The sequence below is a fragment of the Ctenocephalides felis genome, unplaced genomic scaffold (genome assembly GCF_003426905.1).
Source record: "Ctenocephalides felis isolate EL2017-DRISC unplaced genomic scaffold, ASM342690v1 CF-g0.4_SCAFFOLD_01604, whole genome shotgun sequence".
NCBI classification, from domain to species: Eukaryota; Metazoa; Arthropoda; class Insecta; order Siphonaptera; family Pulicidae; genus Ctenocephalides; species Ctenocephalides felis.
Genome location: NW_020537758.1, coordinates 3939288 through 3954845, shown reverse-complemented (window position 1 = coordinate 3954845; position 15558 = coordinate 3939288). Strand labels below are relative to the sequence as shown.

At 28.3% G+C, this 15558-nt stretch overlaps 1 protein-coding gene across 1 annotated transcript in view; it reads right to left on the bottom strand.

The window, feature by feature from the left end:
* Positions 1–585: 585 nt before the first annotated feature.
* Positions 586–15558, bottom strand: part of LOC113372860 (G protein-activated inward rectifier potassium channel 3-like) — a 44849-nt gene continuing 29876 nt past the window's right edge. Inside the window, 9 exon segments of the mRNA XM_026613197.1 lie at positions 586–596; positions 717–822; positions 1195–1319; positions 2052–2102; positions 2105–2240; positions 4554–4619; positions 4621–4829; positions 6037–6330; positions 7211–7290. Of these exon segments, the coding sequence (XP_026468982.1) occupies positions 586–596; positions 717–822; positions 1195–1319; positions 2052–2102; positions 2105–2240; positions 4554–4619; positions 4621–4829; positions 6037–6330; positions 7211–7290 (1078 nt within the window).

Sequence of the window (15558 nt, the reverse complement as noted above, 5' to 3'; positions counted from 1 at the left end):
GTTCTCGAATAAATAAATTGCATTTATAAAGACAGTTTTTAGCAGAATGATGAATTGTTGCCATGAAATGTATGGGAAATTGATAATTTAACACTAAAAACCCATTTTTTATTAAATTTGTAATAAAACTGTATATAATAATATATATGTCCCAGAACTAGATTTGATAGAAATGTGGCTCCAACTGTTCTACCTACTATGAAAAGTTATAAATTTCAGAAATTTTGCATGGGAAGTATATAAACAAATAAATGCATTTTATTGTTTATTAAATTATAAATAAAATTGTATATATCAATTTATACATTGTAGGACAAAAACAAGCCAAAATTTAGCACGCAAACTTTGAACCAAATCGAGAAAAACTTTTGTGTAATATTCACGAAAGTAGACTATTTTGACGGTAGTAAACGAAGTTAAAAAAATTAATTTTTAGGAATTCTAGAGCTGATAAAATTTGCTATAAAATGATATACAATAAAGCATATAGTCCAAAACAAACAATATTTAAAAAAAAAACTAAACACATCACAAGTTTTGTAACAAAAAACCTAATAGGGTACAACTGAATTTCGATGGACTTTATTACACTTTAACTATTAAATAAGTCAAAACTAATGAATGCATGTCAAAATATACACTCTACAAAATTGGTTTATCAAAAATTTTGTTATAAACTTGTTTTATAAATATTTTTAATTAATTTTCAAACTTACCGGTTCCATTCGGCGTGTCTAAGGCCGATTTGGCTTCGTCTAGTTGCTTAGCACTACACAAAGGAGTATCGACTTCGTAAGTGTTGTTGAAAAGGGTATAATCGACCTAAAATCGATATAAAATATAAAGTTTGGTATAACTAGAAAAAATCTAGCAAAATCAAAGTACATAGAAATTATTTCCTAACATTTTAAGACCTAAGAAAATGCAGAAATAATTTTGAAGTCGTGAAATATCTAATGAGAATCTGTATCGAAATAATTTTAAAGTCGTGAAATAACTAATGAAAATCTGTATGTGAACTTTACCTAAAAGATATTAGTTTTAGGACATCATTTATCAATGACGATTCAAAATTTCAGGAAGTCAGGTGTAACAAACAGTTCTATTATAATTTTTTTTTGTAGTAGAACTACACCGTGAAGAAGTCGTTCTTAAAGAAGTTTTACTTAAAAAAAAATAATGTTTATGATTTACCTCATATTCACTGGTTTCTCTCCTAAATTTAACCATAGATTCAAATCTTCGTCCCCACAAAATTTCTGCAGGCAAATAACTGCTCCTGGCCTGGGTTGTCATTCCAGTTGACTCTACGACACCCTCTGAGACCAGAAAAAAATTAGTTCATTGTAAACAAACAACCTAAATACTACTAAACATCTTCATCTATCTTACTCTATATAATCACAATATTTAAATTCAATATATCAAAATCGAAAAGGCTTATTACTGGGTAACCTTTTAGACCTAATGTTTAATATTTCATATATCATCAAAATTACTGAATGTCTTCCTTTTTGTAAAGACAGATTGTAATTCAATAAAGAGAAAAAAAATCTTCATCTATCTATGTATTAGGTTGTCAAATATCTCCCTTCCGCTTTTTTGCTCTTGGTTTATAATACAAAAAGGCGTAAGGGAGATATTTGACAACCTATTATCTATCTATTTATCTATCTATATCTATTGGTCTATTTATCTAATTTTTACTAAACATCTTCATCTATCTTACTCTATATAATCACAATATTTAAATTCAATATATCAAAATCGAAAAGGCTTATTACTGGGTAACCTTTTAGACCTAATGTTTAATATTTCATATATCATCAAAATTACTGAATGTCTTCCTTTTTGTAAAGACAGATTGTAATTCAATAAAGAGAAAAAAAATCTTCATCTATCTATGTATTAGGTTGTCAAATATCTCCCTTCCGCTTTTTTGCTCTTGGTTTATAATACAAAAAGGCGGAAGGGAGATATTTGACAACCTATTATCTATCTATTTATATATCTATGTATCCATTGGTCTATTTATCTGATTTTTTTCTTACCCAACATGACGACAATTTCGAATCTTTCCCTCATCATGTCGTTGGCACTAGGGCATAGAGGGGTGAATTTCTATCAATTGGATGGGAAACTGTAGTTGGCCAAATAAACATAAGTCTGTCTTCGGTTCCATCAGCTTCTACTACCAGTTCCTGCTGGTAGAAAGACAGGACTTCACCTTCTTTGGTCACCTGGGTAAAGGTAATAATGGTAACTTGGTAAAAAAAACTAGTGGTGTATGGCATCTTGGCAATTTGGTAATTAAATTTAGAATAAATTGATGTATAATATTATATATAGGGTCCGCCAACTAGCTTTTTTTTTGAAAAATTTCTTAAAAAATCTACTGAATATTTTGCCAATTTTCTTTTTGTTTGAAAATTCTATTAAAAAACCACAAATATTTTTTTTTTTTTTTATTTGAAAGTGAAATGTAAAGAGTGCAGAGTACACAGTAGGGTTGTTCAAGTCGTACCTCCTAAAAAAATGTTATTTGGCGGACCCTATATATGTCGGGATCAAAATTTATTAAAATTTGGCTTCAAAGTTTGGTTACGCTTCTCGGATGAATAAACTGCATTTTTAAAGACATTTTTTTGAAAAATGATGAATTTTTACAATAAAATGTATGAAACTTTAACAAGTAAGTATCATACAAAAATTGGTTATTGAATTTTGAACAAAATGATGTATAATTATATATATATATATATATATATATATATAATATGCCGGAACAAAAATCATTAAAAACTTGCTTCCAAGTTTGGTTACACTTCTCGGATGTATAAACTGAATTTATATAGACATTTTTAAAAAAAAAAATGACGAATTGTTGGAAGAAAGTGTATGAAATGGTAATGAATAAATATTAGATAAAAATTGGTTATTAAATTTAAAACAAAATGGTGTATAATATTATATATGTGCCAAAATTAAAATTATTAAAAACTTGCTTCCAAAGTTTAATTACACTTCTCAGATATATAAACTGAGTATATAAAGATATTTCTTTGAAAAATGATAAATCCTTGGAAGAAAATGTATGTTATTGAATAAATATTAGAAAAAAATTGGTTATTAAATTTAAAACAAAATGGTGTATAATATTATACATGTGCCGAAATTAAAATTATTAAAAATCTGGCTCCAAAGTTTAATTACACTTCTCAGATATATAAACTGAGTATATAAAGATATTTTTTTGAAAAATGATAATTTCTTGGAAGAAAGTGTATGTTAATGAATAAATATTAGAAAAAAATTGGTTATTAAATTTAAAACAAAATGGTGTATAATATTATATATGTGCCGGAACAAAAATCATTAAAAATTTGCTTCCAAAGTTTGGATACACTTCTCGGATGTATAAACTGAATTTATATAGACATTTTATTAAAAAATGATAAATTCTTGGAATAAAGTGTTGGAATAAAGAAACTAGTGGTGTATGGCATCGTGCCTTAAAGCAAATTGCTGGAACTTTCCGTGTCGTAATGAAATATTCGAGAAATTTTAAACGTTTTCAAATATATTATTACAACAAATACTGTAACTTTCATTATTTTTGCTATCTCGTTATATCTGAGCAAATTAAATGTAAATCATAAATCAATTATTACATTAATAATCGTCGTTTCATTTCGAATTCAATTTAAAAAAAATAGTTGCCTAATTTTTGCACAAAATTGAATAAGTGCTCCGGTATGGTCACAGTCTAAACGCACTTGCAAATAATTCTGTGCGACATTTTCACTTATACTATGGTTAGCTTGGCGGCATTTTCACATTTTTCAATAGTTTTCACAGAATTGGAAAAGTGCTCCAGTACAAATACAGTCTAAACGCACTTGGGTAAACATTTGTACCAGAGTGGCGCTTAGACTGTGCTTAGTCTGGTTCATTTTTAACTTCCGAAATTGAATCGAAATTGAATTTTTTTGCATTTCTCGACGTTTTGAAGGTTTTTGAATATTTTGGCATACCTCAGAAAAAAGGGTGCTTTTCCATGATATTTGTGAGTAATTTGACAAAAACCAAAAAATGTCCCGAAAATTCTATTAAATTCTAAAGAATATGAAAAATCGAATTCAAAGTTGTTTTATTCCAAACTTTTATATCGGGGTGTATATAACTGTTGGCATGGAATCGTAGTAAATTTTATCTAGTTTTTCCCTATCTAACTGAAAAGGGGTGCTTTCCCCTGATATTTGTGAGTTATTTGACAAAAACCAAAAAAATGTCCCGAAATTTCTATTAAATCCTAAAGAATATGAAAGATATATACAGATATATGTATAGTTATATACACATACACACACGCATCCATTTTTTCTGAGGTATGCCAAAATGTTCAGAAACCTTCAAAACGTCGAGAAATGCAAAAAATTTTCATTTTCGATTTTTGGCCCATTACTATAACTACCCTACGGGAAGTTAAAAACTTCTTGCAAGTTATAGAAAAGACTGCACCCTTTGGCATAAGTCTTTTACCATCTGTTTACCTTTTTCCTGATAATTTGTGCCCTGACATGTGCCTCAATAATATGACTTTTCCTCATGTCACCAACCCCTGAACATTAGGCAAGGAACACCATCTCGATGGCAAATGACAGCATTTCTGGAAAACAACAAAGTTTGTGCTCGTTTTTTAGGCCTGGACAACTTGGCAAAAACTATGCCGACCATGAAAGCTTGTATAAAAACTCCTACGATCGACTGAAGGCACATTATTAAGATTGCTTCTGGACATTCTTCAGTAGTCGTACGACCACCATAACCTGAGAAAAAATTCAGACTAGTTGGTTTGGTATTCAGCCTTGAGGCAAGTTACATGAACTTTTCGATATGTGTAAATAATCGACTAAATAAAAAAAATGTGTAAATAAGATACTCCATCAACCTACTTAAAGAAAAAACCTTAATAATTTTAGCAAAGTTTGACAAATTTTTAAAATTAAACTACTTGTCGTAAGGCCGTAATATTACAGAATGTTCTATAAGACCATGATGTATATCGCCAAAAAAAGTTCCATAAAAATCGGCTTGAATTTTTTTTTTCAATAGTTCATTACAAGAAAACAGCTCGGTAGATTTTCACCTAAAATTAATCAGTGCCATTCCCAACTAATATCTTTCAAACAGTTTTTGATATTTTAAAATCGGTTCGGTAGGATGAGCTTAAATGTGGACGAAAAGTTTAACACTTTTTTTCAAATTGCAAAGAAACGGCTTGGCAGATCGGCGCACAAAACTGACAAACGATAGTCCTCACCGAAATACATCAAATGGCTTTTAAATTTCTAAAATCGGTTCAGGCGTTTTTGAGAAAACGTCGATCAAAAGTCTAATTTTGACAAATGCCAAAAAAACGATACCAATTTTTGCAAACTTTGACGAATTTTTAAAGCTGAACCAGTTGTCGTAGGGCCGTAATATTTTAGTATGATCTAGAAGACTATGGTATCTACCATCAAAAAAATAATAATAAAAATCGTCGAAATTTTTTTTTTAAACTTTATTACAAGAAAACGGCCCGGCCGATCTCTACTAAAAACTAATCAGCACGATTCCCAACCAATATCTTTCGAACGGTTTTTGAATTTTCAAAATCGATTCAGAATTGCGGGCTAAAACGTAGACGAAAAATTTTTCACTTTTTTGCGATTTATAAAGAAACGGCTTGGCCGATCGTCGCACAAAACTGACAAACAATAGTTCTCGTCGAGATACATCGAATGGCTTTTAAATTTTTGAAATCGACCCAGCCGTTTTCGAGAAAACGTCGATTTACGGCAAAAAAAGTGTTCACACACACACACACACACACACATACTTTTTCCAAATTTGGTCTCATTCGAATCATAATGGCTTGAAACGTCGAGAAAACATAAAATTAGCGAATCGGATTTTTTGATGAAAACATAAACTTCTCTTTCGGGAAGTTAATAAGTTGTTTTTTTATTTACCATGAGTCTATTATCTCACCTATGGTGTGTTGGGTTTCAATGCTAAACAGAAAACAAGAAGTAAAACTTCTGGTGTTGGTTACACAAGGTATGTGTAAGGTGGAGTTTCTGTTATCCAAGGCACTTAAATCTGTCAATGGTGGATGGTCGAAATCTCCGTGCATGTAGGCTATAAACCACCAGATTACAGCAAATCCTAACCAGGACAAAAGGAAATTCAGGGCGAAAACCATGAGCGTCCAGCGCCATTGGGCGTCCACCAGAGTTGTAAAGATGTCTTGAAGGTAACGTCTTCTGCGTTTGGCGACATTTCCTGAATAAAAAAAATAAAATAGTGGTAGTTATTGTGAATTTGTCTATTATTTCATGAACATTTTGAAATTTATAAAAAGAAGAAAAAAAATTAAACAAAAAGAAATTGTTGATGTAAATATTAGGTTGTCAAATATCTCCCTTCCGCTTTTTTGCTCTTGGTTTATAATACAAAAAGGCGGAAGGGAGATATTTGACAACCTTATACATAAACATTACACTACATGAACTGCTAGTCCTCATATGTTTTCCGTTGTATATAGTGCTCAAACATACAAAGTGACGTCACATGTCTGAGCGAACATTGCTGACGACAATCGCGGACTCTCCCGATTGATCAAATGTCACATGCCATATTTTAACATTGGCCTAATAATATACAATCCGGTTTCAACAGGTGTATTCGATTTTATGGACATTTATTTCACAGGGAAAAACTACTAATATCATTTCTTACAAAATTATCAGCTATCACAATTGCGATTATATCATTAAAATAAAACCTATAAAATATGTCATTCAATCAATCGGAAGAGTCCGCGACTATCGTCGGCAATGGTTGCTCAAACATGTGACGTCACAGTACGTTCTATTTTGCGCTCGACTAGCAGTCCATGTAATATATGGTGTGAATAAATTATATATTGTGAGACAAATAGTGACATATAAATAGAGAGTGTCATTAGAGACAATAAACGAGTAATTAGAGACAAACGAAAGTTACCAAAATATTATCTGAATGGGATAGTAAATTGAATCCATAAACTTTTGGTGAAAAGTATGTATAAAAATAAACTAAAGACAAAATTAGGGTAAATTAAATTTGTTCATCTAATACAAATATTATAGATTAAATATTATTAATATTATTAAATTTTTACCTTGGACAACATTGCAGTCTCCGTGTTTGAAAACAACCCTTTTCCTTACTCTCCTGGATGAGAACCTAGTTTGACGATATCTGAAAATAAATAGATAAATATTTATTAAAATAAGAACAAAACTTTGATATTCAATAACAAAATATAAATTACATCCTGATATAAATTATTTTGAATATTAAGCATTTAAAAAATCTATTTCTCAGAAAATAACTCAAAGAAACATTTGGAAATAATATTTAATTTTATTGTTCGGTGGGGATCAGAGACATGGACTTTTGACTGTTTTTTCTTTTGTACTCTAAAAATTTTTTGAGACTCAGTTTGCTCGTTAATAGAGTTCTCTGTTTCATTTCTAATCCTACATGTTATTTATTCATTGTTGGTCCTTTTTTTTAAATTCTGGAGTTAGTTCAGTAGAGTTTTTTTTATAATTTAAATTTCATTTCTTTAGTATAATTGATTGATTGAACAGTATAATTGATTTACTTTGATATTTTTATACAAAAACACAAAAATATTTTATTTTTGAAATAAATATATCTTATTTTCTTTTTGCTGTATGATGACACGTATTTGGTGTCGAAACGTACACAATAATAATAACTATAATAAAAAAAAACATGTGTAGGTTCCAGAAACATTAACAAGTGTCATTTCATAGTGTTTTGTTTTTTTCTGAAATATATAACTGTCAAAATTTATTTAAATTTGTTATATTTCAATAATTAAAATTTTTTCAATTTTTCAATAATTAGAAATTTTTAATATAGCCTATAACTTAAGTTAAATATATATGTACAAGGTGAACTAAAAAAAATTAAAATCGGTTCAGTAGTTTAGGAGTCTTTAGACGACAAACAGCATGACACCCAATATATACAAAAATCGACATATAAATTTACCTCCTAGTTAACAACTGTCATTTCATAGTGTTGGTTTTTTTTCGAAATTCATAAGTCAAAATTTATTAAAATTTGTTGGATTTTGATAATTAAAAAGTGAACTGAGATTTTTATTATAACCTATAACCTAAGTTGGTTATATACGTACACGGTGAGCTAACAATTTTTAAAATCGGTTCAGTAGTTTAGGAGTCTTAATGGGACAAACATCATGACACCCAATATATACAAAAATTGATAAATCAATTTACCTCCTAGTTAACATCTGTTAAAATTTATTAAAATTTGTTATATTTTAATAAAAAAAAAATAAGCTAAAATTTCTTATATAGCCTATAACCTAAGTTGGATATATACGTACACGTTGAGTAAATAAAATTTAAAATTGGTTCAGTAGTTTAGGAGTCTTTAGAGGACAAACATCATAGGAGACTCGTTAATGTGCATTTTTTTATTACATCTTTTGTAACTTTTAAACTACTCGATTTACATGAATAGTGTATTTGAAGAATTCATACAAAATTAAATGCACTTTTTTATTTTCAAAGGTTATAAAGCCCTACAGCAACTCTGTATAACTAAAATAACACCCAAATACAAACTGCATTTTGTTAGTATATTGCAAATTCATGTATCTCATTATAAAAACAATTGAATATTATTCCAAACTAAACCTTCCTCCAGATCAATTTAAACGGCATGTATCTCCAAATTCCTTTCAATCCTCGATCACGACTATCATCATCATCATCATCAAACTCTTGTCCTCCGTCCACCGCCCTTACCACTGTTTTAGGGGCTTCATCCTCCTCCTCGTCAAGGGACATCGCAAATTGATTAGTATCATATTCCCAGCAGAGAGTCGACCACCAACCAACCACCAACACCACCAATAACACCGACACAGACACACACTTTTCTATATATTTTGTAGGGTTTTTACTATTTTTAGATGAGCAGAAGTGGGATGGAATTAATCATCAGGCAACCCGCGGAGGGATGGAATAGTTTTTAGATGGTGAAATTTTCCTTGTTTTGATAGTTGATGGTTTTGGTCAACTTGGGGGTAGTAGATTTTGTTAATGTTGATTTATGGAATAAATTGAAAATTTCCAAATTTTAGTTTTGGTACAGACATAACTTTTTGATCAACTTTGATATTGATTTTACACCAAATTTCTTCCTGTTTTTTTTGGTATAAATCACTTCACACTTTTTATCATAGTAATTTAATTTCACATTATTTTATCTATACACAATTACCATTTTTTGTGATTTTAATTTTAAATTAGCTAAGTAATTTTTTTTATAAGAGCTATCTGAGCTAATAACTAGCTAACTAACTAGCTATCAAGTATTTCATTGTTTCAATAGAAGATTTTGAGGAGAGCTATTTTTGTATCTGTGTGACATTGCCAAAAATTATTGTGGTATAAACAAGGTGGTGTAATGATATCGAAATTTGTATATATATTTACGTATATATATATATATATATATATATATATATATATTAGGGTGGTCCTTAAAATGGTCATTTTCGAATTTCCTTGCTCCCAGGGGCTCAAATGGTTCCAAATTGATAAAAAACAATTCTCTGAAAGTTTCAGCTCTTAATATTAACGTTTAGATAGAGCGCAATTCAATCAAAGTTTGTATGGAAAGAGCATGGAAAAATTTTGAAAATTTAAAAAAAATGTGTTAGGTACAACTTAGCGACAAATGAATGAGTTTTATTCATTCATTTGTTCGCTAAATTACATCTGAAAAGCATATTTACAATTTTTGAGAATTTTTCTATGCTATTTCCATACAAAACTTTGATTGAATTGCGCTCTATCTAAACGTTAATATTAAGAGCTAAAACTTTCAGAGAATTGTTTTTTATCAATTTGGAACCATTTGAGCCCCTGGGAGCAAGGAAATTCGAAAATGACCATTTCAAGGACCACCCTATATATATATATATATATATATATATATACATATATAATTTATACTAGAAGAATGCATAATTTGATTCATGTGCATTTATGTATTAAAAAATTTGTAACTTCTAAAATACTAAATTTATATAAATGGTATCTTCGAGGTATTTGTTTATAACAGTACAACCTGTAATTTTGTCTAATGTGATAATGCCCTACAGCAACTCGGTATGCTTTAAAATTGCCCCTAAATACAGACTATTTGTATACAATAATTTCTACTTAGAAAACTGTGTGTTTTAAGCATTTAAGTAATGTGCATTTCTTTATTGTATCTCTGGTAACTTCTAACTCACTCGGTTTATGTGAATGATTTATTAGAGAAATTTGTTCTAAATTGATTAAAGTGTAATTTTGTCTAATATCATAATGCTCTACAGCAACTCGATATACTTTAAAATCGCATCCGAAAATAGGCTGCAGATAAATTGTGAATATGAAGAAACTTGTTAATGTGCATTTATTTATTATCTCTTGTAACTTTGAAAATATTTAATTTATGTTAATGGTATGGTTATGTTTTAAATTGAATTATCTGTAATTTTGTCTAATATTATAATAATTTACAGCAACTCGGTATACCTTAAAATCGCGACTACAGAATAATTGTAAATCGAAGTTTCATGCATTTATTTGTTTTAAGCATTGAAGCTATGTGCATTTATTTATTATATAATTTAAAAATATTTGATTTATATGAATGGTATGTTAGAGGAATTTGTTCTAAATTGAACAATCTGTGATTTTGTCTAATATCATAATGCCCTACATTAACTCAGTATGCTTTAAATTTGGCCTTGAGTACAGACTACAATATAATTAGTAAATTGTAAATTCACGTATGTGCATTTGTTTGTTATATCTCTATAATTATTGATTTTTGTCAATGGCGTTTTTGGCGAATTTATGCAGATTTAAATTAATGTCAAACGTTATAAAACCCTACAGCGACTCGATATACTTTAAAATTGCATCTGAATACTGACTACAATAGAGTTAGTAAATTGAAGTTTTATGTAGGTGCATTTTGTTATTATATCTCTTGTAATTTTTATACCGTTCATCTAATTTAAATACAATATTCGACAAATTTATGCAAAATTAAATAACATATAATATTTTATGAATATCACTATTATACATAGTGATGCCCTAAAGCAAATCGATATTCTCTAAAATTTACATTAAACATGTAACTATAAAATTTACCTACAATATTCACTCTTTCTATATTTTCTCTATAACTTTGGAACCATTCGATTGATATGGATGGTGTGTTAGAAAAATTTGTGAAAAATTGAATACTGAGAAATATTGTCTAACAAAAAAAGTTTCTACAGCAACTCGGTATACTCGTAAATTGTCACTAAATACAGAGAATGAAAATGGTCACTGGAAACAATAGAAAAATCTCTCAGATTTAAAAAAAAGATTCCTATTTATCTAAGATAGTCAAGTTTGAATACCCGTTGTCTTTTCTGGCATATTATTGATAAAATCTAAAAATATTTTAAGGCAATTTGTAAGGTCAAAACTGTAGCAACTACCAAAATGTAAAAATCTTGAAGAAGTCAATAAGTTGAATATTAAAATATTTTTCATACTTTTGATCAGACAATCAAAATCGATGGGATCATTTTTTTGCAAAACTAGATGTAAACACATCATCATCTAGAAAATCTGCAAAAATTTTACCAAAACCACTAAGCCAGAATCCAAAACAATTAATTGTACTTACATTGAGGTCAACCTCATCAAATAATCCATCATATCAAAAATTTCTTTAAAAAAAAATCACTATCAACAATCTCTTAGAACTTCTGATGTCAAATCATCATCTACAACTGATCAAATCGTCCTTTGTCATTTGCGACACTTCAATTATAAATTAAATAATCAAATTAATCAATAAGTATGTAATAATGTGGTTATTAATTTGCATTGCAAAATTGCAATTTATTGGCAACCTTGAAATTATCTTCTAAGGAAAAGAAAATTCTGATGATGTGGTAAACAATTACTGGATGAATTATTTTATGATGATTTGGTACGAAACTGGTAAAGAAAACATTGTTACTCGATTGAAAAATCCAAATGCGTTCCAACATTTTTATTCATATTTTTTTTTTTAATTCCTGGTCACTTGTGACAATTTTTTTCTTGGACACCCTCAAATTTCTGGTCACATTACTAATTTTTACAAATTTGTATTTAATCGAATCGGTTTCCGTCTATTTATTTATAAATTGCTAAAATTGACAAAATCTAGTTTTGTCTGGCACATAAAAAGCAGAAATTATTTTTTTGTCTGTTTATTTGGCAACGGTCGCGATAAAACGTTAAAACTTACTTTACGACTTTTTAAACCAGTTTTCACACAATAAAAAGACCCCAAAGTATTTTTGACAAAGCCCAAGGAAACATTCAGTTCTTTTTCTAAACAAAAACATACATACACACATAACAAATACATTGTGCAAATATATTTTATCAATGATGCTAAAAGACCATCACATTTTGTGTACAAAAAATATGAATGTACTGTAATTTAAATTTAATTATAATTTTTATAGTAAATTGCTGTAATTTGAGTATGTCATTCTTTAATATGTATATTTTGAAAATTTATAGAGAAAATAGTATCTTCTCATGTAAAATATATTTATATTCGACATCAAATTGAAAAATGTTTCAATATAATGCAATTCTTTAGAACCACATTTTGATGCTAATTTTTGAATTTTTTTTTAAATAAATCTGTTTATACTAGATTGTTGTAATTTTAGTATGTTATTTCTTAACATTTATATTTAAAGAATTTATAGAGAAATATATTTTTTTATGTAAAATATATTTATATTCGACTTGAAAGTGAAAAGTGTTTTAATATAATGGAACTACATTTTGATGCTAATTTTTGAATTTTTTTTAAAATAAAACTGTGCGTACTACATTCTTGTAATTTCAGTATGTTATTCCTTAACATATATATTTTAAAAATTTATAGAGAAAATAGTGTCTTCTCATGCAAAATATATTTATATTTCACGTGTCTTGATATAATAGAATTCTTTAAATCAACATTTTGAAAGTAAAGTTTAAATTTCTTTAAAAATAAATCTGTGTATACTAGATTGTTGTAATTTCAGTATATCATTCCTTAATATGTATATTAGAATAATTTATAAAGAAAATAGTATCTCCTTATGCAAAATATATTTATATTAAATGTCAAAGTAAAAACGGTTCCTTAGCAAGCCATTCAAATAAGCTTGATTTTGTATTAAATTTCAATAACTTATTGTATCTAAAGTATTTGTACAAGAAGCTTGAAATTTTAGTATATAATTTTACATAATATTTAGTTTAATTCTACATAAAAAATTGCATTTGTGTTATATCAAACTAGTGACATATTTACTTTGGACTAACGCATTGTCTTTAAAAATAAGCTTATGAAACTTTGTACTTCAACATCTAGAATTATTTAGTGTTTAGTTGTAATTTCAATTAACTAGTACTAGCTTTAGTTATTTGCTTTATGCAGAATCTAATACTTAAATAATTACTATCTTGTCCTATATAAATTTGTACCAAAATAATCCCTAAAGCTCTCGAAAACTTATTTGACTCATCGTACTTTGTCCATCAACAAATGTGATACGTTGAGGTTTAGATCCAATTTTAATTAATTATTTTTAGTTTCATTGAATTCCCTTTATGCCAGATCTAATAATAGTGTTATACCTCTATAATTATCCTCTTGTTCCATATAAATTTGTACTAAAATCGTCCTAAAGCCCTTTGGAAAGTTGTTTGACTCATTGTCAGAACAATTTCCCTCGATGACGGAATTAACGTCCCACGCGAACCCAGGTATATATGTTTACATCAATATTGATTTTGCGGAAAACAAATTAGTGTATTAATTTAATAAATGGACTTAATTCAATTTGGTTATTTTTTAAAAATAGAGAGATATGTAGAGTAATAGACTGATAAGAAAAATTTGATATATATTAAGGTTTAGTACCAAATTTTTAATATTTTCCTAACACCAAGCGCTCCTATAAATAAATTTAATTTCTATTTAATAAAGAAATGTTTTATCAAGTTTTATTTAAAATTTTTCTAAGTAAGTTTATATAATATTTATACCAAATATTAGTAAATTTTATCTAGTGCTTTTGGTGTATATATATTAAAAAGTAAAGTAAAAAATGTCTTAAATCACATATATAGGTTGTCAAGGTTGTCAAATATCTCCCTTCCGCCTTTTTGTATTATAAACCAAGAGCAAAAAAGCGGAAGGGAGATATTTGACAACCTAATATTACTAAATACTAGAAAGAAAATGTTCCAATATATTTTATTCAAAATTGCATTAAGTAAGTTTAACAATATTTATACCAAATGTTAGTAAATTTTATCTAGTTTTTTGTGGTGTATATAAATTAAAAAGTTTAGAAAGAAAATTTTACACAGTCTTAAGAATTGTGAAAAATATCATAAAATATACCACAAATAACTTGAATCTCATATTTGAACCGATTTTAAATTTACTGGCGGGTATTAATACCCGTTTATAGAGTGCCAAAACAATTTAACTATTTTTTATAACTCACTAATGCTCTTTTTGAGTATGTGTCGATATAGCCCCTACCCTAATTTACTATTTTACTAGTAAATATTATCCTTTTAACAATTTCTCTCGAGTGTTGGTTCAGTGAACCAAAAGTCGTAAATAGCCGTCAGTCGAGATAAAATGACGTCTATTGACGTCACATGTTGCATCTACAGTCGGTTTATTTCGGTTTAAAGACGGTGGAGAGAGATGGAAAGACGGTTTGTACGGTGGAGAGGTGCATTCTGACACTTTTTTATTCCAGAAATCTATTTTGGGAATAGATATTGGGTAAAGGACTTACGCAATTGTATTGAGAACAAATCAGGGATAAATGAATAAAGTAATAAAAATATTTTGGGTCATTTTTCTGTCGACAAAACACCCAAATACATCATTGATATGAATCAAGAAGTTTCAAAGTTGTAAGCTCTTTATAAGGGTACCGCGTTGTTTTAGGGTTACATGATGTTAGACAAATTTTTAGGTCATTCAATTTCCAACAAATTTCCCGAAAACATCATTCATATCAATCGAATACTTTTGAAGTTACAGAACATATAAACCACTAACACCTAATTATCTTTGTGAAAAACAAAATTTATCGATTTTTTAAATTTTCTACTTAACGAGTTGTTTTAAGGTATTACGATATTAGACAATATTAAATATCGTTCAATTCTAAACAATTTCACCATATAAATAATTTATATAAATCAAATAGTTTTAAAGTTATAGACAATATAAACAGTTGATGCCCACTTAACTTAGTCAAAAAATCATATTTGTGGTGTCTAATGGTTCATTTGACATTTTGAAGTGAATTAACTG